Here is a 15,228-nt window from a genome sequence, read left to right as displayed (position 1 = left end):
ACAAAGTCAATCCTAATATAAAACTAACTAATGTCAAAATCTTCAAAACAAATAACCCTCATACATCTAAAGTTTAAAATTATGAGATAATATAAAATTTAATTCATTTTACAAACAAATAAGAAAAAAAGAGGCATTTTCATCTAAATATTAGGAAAATAAAAAAATATCAATTATGTTTAATTTTAAAATGGAACAAGAAAGTTAGTCAAGTGGTGCTTTTGATAAAATCAAGAACATTTAGAAGATAAGCATGGATTGAGAACAAACATTTAGACCAAGGACAATAGGAACAATTTAGCCCTTATTATGAAAACAAAAAATAACTTAATTACAAAACTAGTAAATTTTTTAAGAGTACATAAAGATATATTGCATCACATAGTTTCATACGATAAAACATTCTTCATATTATAATATTTTGCAATCATAGCTCATAAAAATGTTTAATTATACACTGTTGATAAAAACTATCATGTAATTAAACCTAAATAACAATTATAAAGGTGAGGCAGCAAAATTTTCTTTTAGATGTAATGAATTTTTTTAAGTAAACTTATGCAAGACAAACTTATACCATGTCAAAACTACAAATAACAAAGGAAAAACCTAACAAACTACAAGATAAATATTATGATACTTTATTTATAAAAACAATAAATACAAATTGATTAATTATTACATTATCAAATTAACAAAAAATAATTATACAGTACATCCTCCCTAATCTGCATCAATGTGACTGCCCAGCTTTCTAATTTTTTTTATATTTCTAATTAATATTAGAATTTGCATTTCATGTATTCGATTCTTAATTATTATAATAATAAATTATGATAGTGAATAGATATTTTTATAAGTTTTTCAGTTTATATAGGCATTAGTAGTAGGTGAATTATAAAGGGTTAAATTTTAATAAGTTTTTTTCTGTAGATAGATAACATTATATTTAGCCAGAATACCTATGCTAACATGGTAAAGTATATTTTTGTTTTTATTTAGTTTAATTTATGGTTATAGGGTTGTTGATTTGTCTGTTATATTCGCATTAGATTTACCATATAATAGATATTTATAGAATTATTTCAATTTCTTTTTGTTTTAATCTTAGTAAGATAAACATTCCTTTTAAATTCATTATGGTCTTATAATATTTATATTTAGTTGTAAAATTAAACATTTTAGATGAAAATCTTGTAATTATAGAAGTGGGTTAAAAATTTACAATTCTTTAAAAACAATATAAAAACATATTACAGTAATATATTTTCATTTCTCTCCAAAGTAAAGTCAATAATTGTAATTAACTTTAACACAACACAGTGCTGATATCTGATGGGACCGTAGGAATGTACTGTATACATTTTAATTATCATAACTTCATTATTACTTATTTAATAAATGGGAAGACTACTAATCTAATAGTTAATTAACCTATCAATATAAAAAAAAATGTTAATAAACTTATAGTTAAGTGAAAAATCACACTTCTAGAAATATTGTATATTTTTATATTCATATGTGAGGAACAATATTACACAAGACTAAACTGACAAATTGTTTGTGCATTCATATAACACATATTTGAGAATTTTGAACACATTTGGTAAGTAAAAATGATAACTGAGGATATAGTGAAGGTTTAAATATGAAAAATTCTGTAAATGTAAAGAAATCTTAGCCGATTGAGCAGTATTCCTGAACCAAAATTATTTCTCTAAAAAGATCATAATCCAAAATCATACAATTACTTATAAACTTTCTAATTTCATAATATCATATAAATTTACATTAGTTCAAATGTCAAACTTGAAACAAAATGATTGGTACTATGATTATATTTATTGATTACTTATGATAAACCAAGCTTGTCATATAGAGGAGATAACTATGATTGATAATGATAAAAATCACAATTCATCTTTAAGTCAGTAACAGTAAAATTTTAGATAATCATTAAATAAAATTTGATAAACTCACTCAGATAAAATTTGAACCTGAATGAAATAACTTTGGTGAATTTTAACAATAACGGAAATTAAAATTTTTAATTTGGTATGAGATGAATCAATAATCAGTACTAATTTTAACAAAAAACATTAACATTTTCAATTTTGAAGTATATTTTAAGCTTAAAATTACTAAAATAATAATATGAAATTAAAAAAAGAATAATACTTAACCTAAATAAGAATTAACTAACAATAATGAATTTGTGCTAAAAATAGTTACGAATATGATAAACTTTAATAATTCATTTGAAATATACAAGACAATCTATTTCTTAATGGTAATAAGTATCCATGAATATCATGCATAACATCATTGGCACTTAAATGTCACTTAGAATTAAATATATGTAATTCATTAAATCTTAGAAATATTTTATTATAAAACACATTATAACTGATCAGCACCCCGGAGGCTGTAATTTAAATAAGGAAAGTATATCATATCTCATAATAGTTTACTATTATGAATATTTTCAAGTTTTTACAACTATGATGCTGTTGCAATCAGAAACCAAGAGTAACATCAATACACAATAGGAAGGAATTTATCAAAGTGAAAAGTATTTATAATCTATTAAATGCCAAAGATTTAGAGCCAGTATTCCTATTGAGAAAGTAAATACTAACATCCTACCCTCTTAACCAGAGTAGATAAAATATATCAGATTGAGATATCAGTTTCTTAAAATATTCTAAAGTTTAAAGTATTTCATTCAATATTTTTTTATTGAATTGTAAATGCTTGATTAACAGCTGACAAATTGTTATTTTATAGTTTTCTGTTCTGAATGTTTTCAAGTTTGTATAACTATGACGTCATTATTGTACTGAAGAGTACAAAATCAGAAACTACGGATACTATCAATGATCATTAGAAAGATGTTCATCAACATAAGAAGAAGTGAATTTACAAGCAATTAAGTGTCAAAGATTATAATCATTATTCCTACTGAGAAAGGGGGGGAGTAGAAATTTAAAAAAAAAACTGTTGGGTTGAACATATTTTTAAAAAAAGTATTATTTGCAATAGCAAACATTAAAACATCCATAACAAGCTTAGTGTGTACTATTGTTATGAGAGATATATTTCATAGGGATTTGAAGAATGAGTTAAATACTTCTGAGATGCTGATGTAAGGAATAAACAATAATAATAATAATAATAAGTAATAATAATATAACAATAATAATAAAGATCATGCAAAACTAAAAATAAAAAAAAGTTATATGAATAAGGAAATAAAGTATTTCACTGTACTTTTTAGTTTTAAAATGTAAATAAAATACATATGATTATAGGTTACATTAAACATAAAGTAATATAAATTGATTAAACAATGAAAAGATGATACTTTTACACTACTAAACTTCTTGATGGATAATTGTAATGTTAGTCTACTATTGACATTTTCTTCTTAGTAGAGTAGAATTCTTTTCTCAACAGCTTTCCGGCAGATAGGACATTCACTCATACGATCCCCACACAGCTGACATGTTCCATGTCCGCATAAGAAAATCATATTCTTCAATCTGTCCATACATACTGGACACATGGTCTGTGGAACAAAAATAATAAATTAGAAAGTCCTTGATTAATGTTGTGATGGTAAAACTAGTAACTGGAGCATTCATTATTGTATAAACTTGCACACAAATATAAAATCTTGTAAATCTGAACTGTCCTTAAATTTAAACTTAAACTTGGAGAAAAAAATGCATGTCTTCCAAACAGCATTATTTGGGAATAAATTTTTTAATTGATTCAATACAATTAAATTATGAGATCTTAACCTTCAATTTTTATTAAACTGAACTAAGAGTTATCAGTTTTAAAAAATCATTTTTTTTTTTCAGCTCTTTATGTACTATTCTGTAATTTCAGCAATGAATTGTACTTCACAGCAATATGCGTCACTTCTAACTTTTCCATCTCCATTTTAATTAGTTGTTAATTTTTTCACTTCATTTAAATAGTGCACATTGAATAAAAAAGGAAACATCTCAAATTAAATTTCATGGTAAACTTAATTTTTATAAACTGTTTTGAAAGAAGTGATTTGGAAATAAAAATCAGGAAACAAATGCAAAGTTGATAAAATCACTGACTAAAAAATAAAATTAAGATACTTGAAAACAATTTAGAATTTTTTATTGTTTCACATGAAAATAATTTTTAAAAAATTCTCAACAGTATTAAATTAATTTTTAAAAAATAGTTAAATAATTTATTAATCATGATACTGGTTTATGTGTAAGGAATAATTTATGTTATGAATAATATTATCTATACCTGTTCTTTGATATCCTGAAGCTGCTGCTGCAACTTTTGAATGTCTGAGCTAGATGAAGCATCCCTAGTTCCATTGTTCATAATAGGACCTGATAGAACAACTGGTTCAGCTATAAAAAAAAGATAAGTGATTTATAACTTCATTTTTTTTTCTCAATGTTTATCAAACATTTTTCTCCGCCTAAATACTATCACTAGTAGCTATCCAGAGCTTCACTCGAAAATATTTTGTTTCAAACAATTTAAATTAATTGACCTATATTTCTGCTGAGGATAACTATAATGCATAAAGTAGGTAACTTGTGGTACACATTTGAAGTTCTTAAGATGTATTAAATTTTTATAGCATTATATTTTTATACTCATTAAAATGTAAAGCATGTCATAGCAGTTTAATCATTTATAAAAACTCAAAACAATATAATACTACTCCTATCATCTACACTCCTATCACTGACAGACTTCATTGTACATCAAAAGCGACAATGCTTATGAAGCTGAAACTTTCCACATTTTTTTAAAAAATACACCATAGTTTATTATTTCAAATATTTATTTGCCCCACAAAAATATATATATTATTTGGCTTTGATAATTTTTTCTTTTATTAATTCTCTGGTAAATACTTAATATTTTCCCCTCTATCTTCATAAATCACTAGTGCATGAGCTGCTGGATGGTGAAAAAAATATTATTTTCTTGAAAACTTCTTTTTATTACACATAAATACAACGGCCACTATTATTATTTTTACCTTAATTTAAAAATAAATTGTATTTCAACATTAAATTATTTGTACACACTTTTATAGAAAATAATTTTTGATTAGGTGTATGGGATTGGTCTAATACACAAGAGCGCTCCTCCCCGAAATTTCCTGGATTCGCCACTAACATAAATGGCTGAGGTATTGGCAAACAAAATACATATTATCAGCAGCCATCTTGAATTGGCTGATGGTGATAACGTTAGAATTGAAAATAATGGCTCAAATATTGGTTTTGACGAAGTATCCAGAGAATTAAAAATAAAATTTTACTTCCCTCGATACTTACTTTTGATATAGTTCCATATTATCATATAAAACTTCCCCCAGCTTAAAAATCAATAAATGGGACACTACTAGTGGTTTAAACACCACTTTTGTCCCTTTCGATGACAATGATTCATATACTATTTCCATCAAATCTTTGCATATACCTACTAAGAAATGATTACTAATGATGCCTTCCATGATGGAGTGTGTTTTGATAGTAACTTTTACACTTGCTAATTACGATTTAACACAAATAAACATTTTCAGTTTGATTGCTATATATGAACTGTTGCCCCCTCTCAAAAAAATTATAAAATTAAAAATAAGTAAGTTAAAACATTAATTTAAATAAACAACCTTGTATATGTTAATAAATAAATTCTTGTAACTAACCTATATTTGAAGGGCCTGGCTGTGGTTCGGTTTCCTTTTGGAAAGATCCACCAACAGCTCCAACAAGGTTTTCTTGATTTTTATTTGGCTGATATCTCCTAGGTCTTTCTTCTTCGTCTTCACTAGTTTCTGAAGTTTCATTGTATCGACTAGGGACATCATCATCTAAGAAAACAATAAAATTAAATAGTATGCTTTTGAAATTCTCAATTTTAATAAATATCAAAGTATCAAAAAACCAAATAGCAGATTATTTTTTAAAATTTAAGTTCTCTTTGATAAAAGATAAGAAATTACTGTAAAATCTGTAGCACTAAATTTTACAATATTTGTTATTTAATCTTTGAAATTAGAATCACTCATTCAGTGTTAGGAAACAGAATAATAAAATAGTAATAATAAAAATAACACAATGAATCTGGTGGATTTGTGTATATATCATAAGTCATCACTAGATGTATTAACCATATATTTTTCTTTGTTTCTATCCTGATGACACCCTAACCAACTTTTTGCATCAGTTCTATGGTCAACCTTCACCACTACAGCTCTCTTAGTTTACTTTTTAATTATTTTTATTTTATTACCAAACAGTTATCTGAAATATTTTATAAACTTTTTGAGCAGAATTGAAACGTACTTCTCATTTAAAAAATGTATTGGAAAGTCTTGTATTTTATTTTTGTTCTGTTATGGTCTGAAAGTAAGAGTTATATTTTTTAAAACATACTAAAGTTTTGATACAATTTTCTTTAATACCAAAATGCTGAAGTTAAAAGATATACATCAATTACCCAATAAGAAAATTAAACCTGTATAATACGTACAAATGTTGCTAACAAAAGAAAAGAAAAAATATTTAACTATACAAAAACATTGAGTTTAGATAACAAATATTGAATAAAAATCATTCTGAAGATTTTAGTTTGATATTTTAAAAGTAACACTATATTTTTTATCAGGCATTTGTATTTACATACAACAATTCTATAATCTTGGTTTTTCAAAAAATAAATAAAATAAAATAACTTTGATTGACCTAACATAAAGAGTTTTGGGATGACTTTTGTGACAAGGAATTTCAAATTGCAGAAACTATATATTATCTCCTAACTCTAAAAATGGTTTAAAGCACAGTTCAAAGAAAGAAGTTATGTCATGTCATGCTAGAAAAAAAGTGTATATTTTTGCCAGGAATCTACTAAAAGTTATAGAATTCATCTATATACAAAAACAAATAAATCATCGATAATGCTTAAGATTGGTTTGGATTAGGTAGAGATATTATAAAATGTACTAGACTTTGACTGGTAATGATTTTCCTAAAAAGTTATGTTTCTTGAATGGTGTTGTGTTCCTCGTGACTCTGAACTAAGCACCTCATATCCCAAAGTTTTCCACAAAATAGTTCATTAGACATTGGATATGAGAACAATGACAAAAAGAATTTTTTTAAAAAACACATTTTGGTATCAGGGGACTAAGGAAAGAGTCTCTTAATTAAATTAGATTTTGAAAAAAATTTTCTCTATATCTTTGTAAATAACCAATTTATTTACTATGAAAAAATAATTTTCAATACACATCTTAACATTGGATAGTGCTTTTCATTCTTTCAGTAACTCAAGTTTAAGACTAAAAATACCAAAAATTTACCATTAGCTCCGCAGCAGAAGGAGAATGAAAGTTGTTTTGTGATGACAACTCGGCACTGAAGGCATTTTCTTATTACAGGTGCACAAAATTCACATGCAACCATATGACCACATGGTCTGAACAAAACACTGGCTCTTTTGTAGGAACAGACTAAACATTCATCAATCTGCAAAAGAATATTTAATTATGAATAATTAGTTAACAAATAAAAGATCATCAGAATAATAAGAGGAACACAGAACTTTAGCATATTAAATTATTCCAAATGATGATTCAAAGTAGATATTACAAAAATCACAACAGGCAATTTTGAATTAATAATTAAGAAAAATACAGATAAAATTGGTGAGTAATCGAGCAGATATAGCTAAACTTAGTTACTTAGTTTAAAAATTGACAAAAAATGATAACGTTCAACCAATTAGTTTAGGTTATAAAGGATCCACATCCTTGTTAATTTTATAAAACAGAAAGGTTATTCATCAAAGTATGGTTCAATTCTATAATTGGTGAGGTCCAATTTAAATTGCAAATACTATTGTGAACTGCTATGAACAATTCAGATACTTATTAATTTAAAAAAAATAGATAGGTTGATTATCAAAAAAGGGTTCAATTCTATAATTGGCAAGTTGTTTTATCTAGTTTTTTAATGCACCAGGGTATCAATTTTTCTAATGAATCACTAAATCAAAATAGACATTGAATAATATTTTTCCAAGACCTACTAGTTGTAGTACTCATTCCATGCATCAATGTATTAAAATAAAAACTTTATAAATTTTAAGTTGAATAAATAATACCTTATACTGTTAATGTTGCAATATTGATTAAGCTGGAAAACAATGAAAAATAAAAGGAAGAAAATAATGAGAAAAAAATGTATGAATGGCAACACTTACTGGACTTCTGAAAAAAAAATTATTAAAAATAAAATTATCCATATCAGTACACACCTTAGTATTGGAAAGAACTGGTTCTCGGCAGATCAAACACCTTTTAACTCGGGGAGCACAATTTAAGCAACAAGCTACATGCCCACAAGGTTGAAAGAGTGTTTCTCGCTTTTGCTCTGAACAGACAAGGCATTCTTCCAAACATACATCAAGCTCTCCTTCACGAGGATCCAATTGATCACTGTAATAATGACTCAATGTAATGAACATATTTACATAATGTATTATAATATTAATATTAAATTCAATAAGAAGATAAAATAATTATACCTTGGACCACAATGTTTTATGGGACAATATAACTTTTATTGAATATATACAACTTCTTTTAGTAAGATCGGTGTGGCAGAAAAAGCTCACAGACTAAATAGTTTTTTTTTTTTTTACTTAACTAGTAATGTGAGGTTTATCCATGAACAGATAGTGAATAAATGAAAATTAAGGAGATCTTGTTAAGCTAAACAAAATACAACAGTAACTGAGCAATTTTGTGCATCACTTTGGTATCTTTGAGCAAAAAAAGATTGTTTCTAAAAGGGTTAATTTTTATTTTAGGACAGACCAATGTAATAACCTGTATCTTTGGATTGATTGGTAGTAAATTAAAGTATATGGGTCTAGTTGATGCATGGACTATCAGAAAAAAAATTGACTGAAGATATGATACTTGAAGAAGGTTATAAGACAGCTTTTAGTTCAATTTCTAAAAACAAGTAAATGCTAGACTAAAATATGATTTGGCATATCTAACAGCCAAGAAGGAAGCTCATCTTAGATTGGTCAAATCTTCAACAATATTTGCAGAAAATAAATTTTTATCACATTAGAAGAGAACATGTAAGTAAAAAGGAATAATATTATAACAATAAATTAATAAATACTTATAAATTAGATAAATACTTACATTTCTTTATCTTTATGAGCCTTTGTGATTGCTTTACGAAGATTTGGATCAGGACAAAGGCTGAGAGGTGTCTGTCCTTTTTTATTTTTTATAGTAAGATCAGCACCTGAGCCAGCCAGAAAGCATGCTATAGCAGCAGAAGATTTTGCCTCCTGTACTTCGTCTTGGCTTCCCATTCCCATTAACAGCTAAAAAAAAAGTTATGTAAAATAGTTGGTAATGATATTTTTAGTTTTGTAATGAAATGAAAATCAATCAATCCTTATTCTGGGACACTTGGTCCCCTGAGAATAACAATTTGGAACATAATTAAATAAATCTATTACAATGTTTATATAAAATAAAGTATGAACAAAGATACATATTTATCCATGCTCATATTGTTTTCTAGTATTGACAAGTTCACAGAATTTTGATAGTCAAGGAGATGGATATATAATTGTTGTTTGAGTGATGTTAAGGAGAAAGCTTTATGGATGGATATGGGTAAGAAGTTCCAAAATGAGGTAGCTCGAACAGCAAAGGATTTTTGAAAGGAGGTAGTTCGATGAGAAGGAATATAAAATCGGTAGGCTTGGATCTTGTATTTAACAGGTGAATGGATAAACGTAGGGTGAGAAGGTCAATGATGTAGGAAGGTTTTTGGGTTTTTAGAGATTGAAATACAAATGTGCCAAGGAGGTATTGTCTCCAGATACTGGGATAGACCCAGATTGGCTTGGAATAGTAGTGAATGATATGAGAATGCCTCAAAACTGCTCCTTTCTCCTTCACGGGTGATGGGGCATGCCTTCATTCCCAAAAACATTTATTGTCTTTATCACTTAACAATAAAAAATAAATCAATATATTTTGTTATTAATTTATTTAGAACAGGTGCATTCAATTTTTTTCCTTGTTTCTTGGTTTGAAAATTTCATCAAATGGAAATCCCAAATAAATTTACTCCTCCAAAAAAACAAAAAACAAATTCATGACTCTGTAAGTCTGATAAGTCCTATATAACCCCAAAAATTTTAGTTAATCTAAACAGTTTTAAAGTTTAAAAATAATACTTAAATTAGATTCTGTTAATTATGACATATTAGTGAAAAAGATAAACTTAAAATTGAACAAATATAAATTTTTTGACTCAACCTAAACCTTACTGGTTAACTAATAATTTTGAAATGATTTACAATGAATTTACATACCTTTCCAATATCTTTAACTCCTTGTAGTTGCTTAATCTGTGAAAGTGTATGATGTCTCAGTGCTTCGTGCATTGGAGTGTCACCATCTTTGTCAGTTATATTAAGGTTTGCTCCTTCTCTCACCAATAACTAAAAACAAAACAAACATTCACTTAGCAATTCATTACAGATCAATTTGATTATTAAATGAAATATTTAGGATACTATTGGAAGATTCCAAAACACTAAAAACTCTAGAGTATATATTTAGATGTCTTGGAGTGATTTACTGTCTCGAGTTAATGTGTCTTAATAAAACATAAACCTAATAGGTTGTTGATGTGAGATAGGCTGGATTTTGTCTGCATTTATGTAATATTGTGTTTTACGTGCTTATCTTGCCTGAATTGGCCAAAAATTAAATGATTAGCTACTTTCTGGTATTTTAGTAACTCAGGAATTTGTATTTAGAATCTTCCTGTTGTATTAAAAAGATTAATTTATGCCTCTTGTTGAGTTTTTCTCTTTATAACTAATAAATTTAACATATTCAGAAGTTAATATAGAAATAAAAGCTACTTTGCAGTCTAAAAATATTTTCTACTTCCTTTAGTTATTTAACTTGAAATAAAGATTAGCATTTTTTAAAAAAATATAGAATTTCATTTGGGCTATCATCCTACCTTCCTCCCACTCTAAGAATTTACTTTCCAAATAAATAAAATTAGTAATAGGGGGTGATTGGTGTGCATCATTAATGTGTACCTTCACAATATTTAAAATATAACTAAGTTTATGAATTTTTTGAATATTGTTAAGTAACTATTCAGATGAGAGGCATCATTATTGAAATTAACAACATATTCTAATCAAAGATTATTTTTGTATTAATGATAAAAGTAGAGTGTCAGCTTTTAAAGATTGATACTTTTCCAAAAAATATAACACCAACAAATAAACTTGAATGAACACACTATTTAACATGTTCCTTATGTTATTGCCTCTAATAGACATAGAAAGTAAAATTACATTAGTAAAATATAAAAATAAAAAAAATATCTTACCCTGACAATTTGAGCATGCTGCCTCTCAACAGCAAGATGAAGGGCTGTTTGAAAGTTGAGATTTTGGATGTCCATGTCGGCCTTTCCATGGTGGATGAGAAGTTTTGCGACAGCTACATGGTTATTAAGAGCTGCCAAATGAAGGGCTGTGTAGCCATCGTCCTTTGGCTCATCAACTACCCATCTGCGCGGCGACATCACAAGTAGCATCCACATTGCACTAAAAAAACAAAAAAAAAAACATAAAAGGATTATTTAAAGTAAATTAATGTTAAAATGGTAGTTATTTAACTGAAGGTTTAAAATTTATTTTTTTTAATGAGTCGATATTAGCCTTGAGATAATAAATTTTTATTCACTACTTCATTAATTCCTTTAGTAATGATAAAGTTAATCTTAAAGACACATGAAATAAAGTATGTGACAATGTAAATGACAATTTATTAAGAATGTGTATATCTCTTGATTAAATAATAAAAGTTCATAATTTTCCTTTCATTTCAAAATTCAATACAATAAAAAATTTACAGTGCCTAGGTCATGACATAATACCACATTATATAAAAGAAATTTGTGGTCTGGTAGCAAAGAGATGGAAGTGATACCTCCAATTGATGCTGAATTTTTTTTTTAAAGTATTTATTTATTTTACTAATTATATGCATAAAATATGTGTTGACAATGTAGTAATTTGAGATAAGCATAAGTATTTTTGCGATAAACAAATTGAGCTCACTTATAGATAATGATTTACTTAGGAAAGCTGACTACTGCCTCGAAAGTTGTCAAAAATATAGTTTTTGGTGTTGGATGCACAGATCTCAGTGTTTCTGTCTGAGAATGAAATTTTTATAGTGTTCAAAACTGTTTGGATGTTCAAGCCGTTCAAGTCGCACTGTGTCATTGGTCATATTTAATGGCTAATTCTCTATTATACTACCATGAATATTAATAATTTTGACTGGAATGAATAAATTTTCAGAATGTTTGAGGTTCTGGCAGGCTCTCATGCCTCAATCCCGTTTATAATTGATTTGTTAGTACTTAATGTATGGTAAGTCTATAAAGACACTTAAATTTACATAAAGGTTTCAAAGTTCTCTGTCATAAAAGTAAGAAAAGGAAAGTCATCTAAAAGTAATGATTCTTTTTGAATGTCTGCTATCTCTACTACTGATTAGGTTAACTGCATAGTTCTCTTTCCTTCTCATTTAACATTTATTTTATCAGTTTTCTTTTTACAACTAAATTTAAATTTTCAAATATGTAATTGAATCTAAAATAGAAGTTATTAAAAACAATTATCATTCCAAAGTTTTGATTTAAAAATTTAATAATTTTTCAAGACAATTTTGTGATTTTGATTATTATTATCATACAATAATATAATAAATTTACAAATCTTTTGGCATATAGTATAATTTTAAAGATTTGTTGAAGGAAGACGGTCCAGAAGGCAGCCAAAAAAACTAGTAGAAAAACAATTTATTAGTAACTGACTTTTCGCCCTACAATGCTTCATCATGAAAGAAAAGTGTTTAAAGATTTATGATAATTTTCCTTACAATACGTTATTAGTAGTTTCTTTGCATATAGATAAGGCAATTCATGATTGTTCCACTGTGAATGGAATGGAACCAAGTAACATAGTAACTGAACAAAAAAAAAAAAAAATGGTTATAAAGTTAAATTTAAAAAATCAAAATAAAACTATATGCTTATTGATTGCTTTAACTAATGTCATATTTAAGGATCTATAATTTGTGCAAAGATGGTTCCTCATACATGTTCTAACACTGATATATTCCACCTTTTACAGGATCCAGTCGTTTATTAGTCAGTTCAAACCTTCCTGGTGGATGTTGGTTCATTTCTACATACAATGGACTGGTACTTAAGGAACAATACTATAGCATTAACTCATATTAAGACAATGTAAGGGTTGGTTCCTTTCTACTGAATATGGTCCAATTATTTCTAAAGTTATTAAAATCGAGGCTCACTTTTATGTCAATGAAAAATTGGAAAACATCGCCTGAGGCCATTTGGACATTGATGGCCTGTAACCCAGTAAACCCAACAGTCAAAGAAAGCTAAGAGGCAGTCGCAGAGGGATAGAGACTCCAAAGAAGAACCAGGAAGACTTGGATATAGAAATGAGAGAGATCTTGTACAGGTGGGGGGAGGGATCTGGAGTAGAAAAGGCAATTGGTAGAGGGCTGAGACCTACGGATCAAGCTCTACCCAGAGGTACCTCACGATGCTAAGTGGTAGAAGAAGAAGTTTATATTTTTATAATATTTCTCACTGATTAGGTAAATCCAAGAGCTATATTGAAAAGATAGTTAGATCCAACGAAATTTCCAGCGATGAAGCCACGCCAACAACACGAATTCATATTAGAATATCAATTAATTAATTACCGATAGGGATTAATAGCTTATTGTCTATCAATGCCCCTATAATTGTAATGGGATGTAGATTTCCATGATATTAACAGGTAATTAGCAGTTCAATTCAATTAATCACTAGGGATGCTCGGTCTGCGGTGGACAGCTATTGTGAATCCAGCCGCGTTCCGAAGACATTTTGCAGGCGTCTAGAAACCGATCAAAGTAATGCAAAACCGCTGGAAATAATTACACATCGGTACATGCCTTAAATTAATCATTCATAATTTAACTATAAAGCTAACAATAAATAATGTTTCGGAATCATTATACCAAGCCTACACACAACAAAAAATATTGAAAATTCGGAGGATATTAATATCCTTACGAGTTCCGAGAAAGGTTATGGGATGAACTGTTACTATTGCCAGATCACAAATATTGAAATGAAATGAAAAATAGTTTATTATTCTGGGACTAGGTCACTTTTGAACAAATACAAAGATAATTTTAATTTTATAATAATATTTATTGGCCATAAAACAGGGCGGCCACACTTATTATAACTTATATACAGAGAAAAAATAGATTAATTAAAACACTGACTGACTAAATAAGAAACAAAACAAAACGTTAATTACAATTACAATATCTGTACTATTATAACAATGGATTAGATTGGTGAAGCAAAAGGTAGTTGAATAGAAGGGATTTAAACGAGGGAAGGGTTAGTACATGACGTATGTTAGAGGAAATGGAGTTCCAGAGATATGAAGCTAGGGTAAAAAACGAGTAAGTCTGTAAAAGTCAGGGCTAGGGCTAAGATTTTTGCTAGGGATAAGGGTAATTTTGTCGTCCCTTCTTTAGATCCCTTCTAATAAAAGTCAACAGTTTTATAACAGTATTTTAGGTAATAAATTAAAAAATATATATTACGAGTACAATCTCATAACATTATTCCATTTCATTCGCTGAATTAATTCAAAACAAACAAGAAGCAGTGACAAATATTTTTTACTTGGCCTAAAATAAAATTTCGCTGCCCTCTAAATACTGATTCATTTACCCCCCTCTCTAGTCCCGGACGTGGTATATCTTCAAAAATAAGAAACTAATTAAAATAATTCATACTTATATATTTACTGCCATGACAGTCTCCGTTCTTAATATTGCAGCAGAAACTAAAAATTGTCATTGAATCTCTCAAATTAGTTGAGACTGGTTGAGTTAATTTTTCAAATCAAACTGTTGTACAGTTTTTTAAAAATTATTACGTTAGAAGTAAATGTGAAAATGGATATTTATCTTACCAATAAGTGTAGAGTTTTATCATTAAACAATATTCATAGATTTAA

The 15,228-nt window shown here is 27.7% G+C and overlaps 1 protein-coding gene across 1 annotated transcript; it reads right to left on the bottom strand.

Moving 5' to 3' along the window:
* Nucleotides 1–3,303: 3,303 nt before the first annotated feature.
* Nucleotides 3,304–13,354, bottom strand: LOC106689037 (E3 ubiquitin-protein ligase MIB1). Its single transcript, XM_014433782.2, has 9 exons — nt 13,332–13,354; nt 11,484–11,703; nt 10,441–10,569; nt 9,248–9,435; nt 8,344–8,524; nt 7,388–7,553; nt 5,732–5,896; nt 4,303–4,412; nt 3,304–3,568 (listed from the first exon to the last, which is right to left on the bottom strand). The coding sequence occupies exons 1-9, from the start codon at nt 13,352–13,354 to the stop codon at nt 3,428–3,430; spliced, it is 1,323 nt and encodes a 440-aa protein (XP_014289268.1). The 3' UTR covers nt 3,304–3,427.
* Nucleotides 13,355–15,228: the final 1,874 nt, after the last annotated feature.

Source organism: Halyomorpha halys, unplaced genomic scaffold, assembly GCF_000696795.3.
Source record: "Halyomorpha halys isolate HHAL.00 unplaced genomic scaffold, Hhal_1.1 Scaffold1268.1, whole genome shotgun sequence".
NCBI classification, from domain to species: domain Eukaryota; kingdom Metazoa; phylum Arthropoda; class Insecta; order Hemiptera; family Pentatomidae; genus Halyomorpha; species Halyomorpha halys.
Note: the sequence above shows the minus strand (reverse complement) of the source record. Positions and strands in the feature narration are given on the sequence as shown.

What these genes read in the sequence shown, in the direction of transcription:
- LOC106689037 (XM_014433782.2), bottom strand. Translation starts at nt 13,354, where the DNA reads ATGAACCAACATCCACCAGGAAG. An exon ending in GCTCATAAAGATAAAGAAAT is followed by an intron (nt 8,525 to 9,247) that starts GTAAGTATTTAT and finishes TCATTATTACAG; the next exon opens with TGATCAATTGGATCCTCGTG. An exon ending in CAGTTCTTTCCAATACTAAG is followed by an intron (nt 7,554 to 8,343) that starts GTGTGTACTGAT and finishes ATTCTTTTGCAG; the next exon opens with ATTGATGAATGTTTAGTCTG.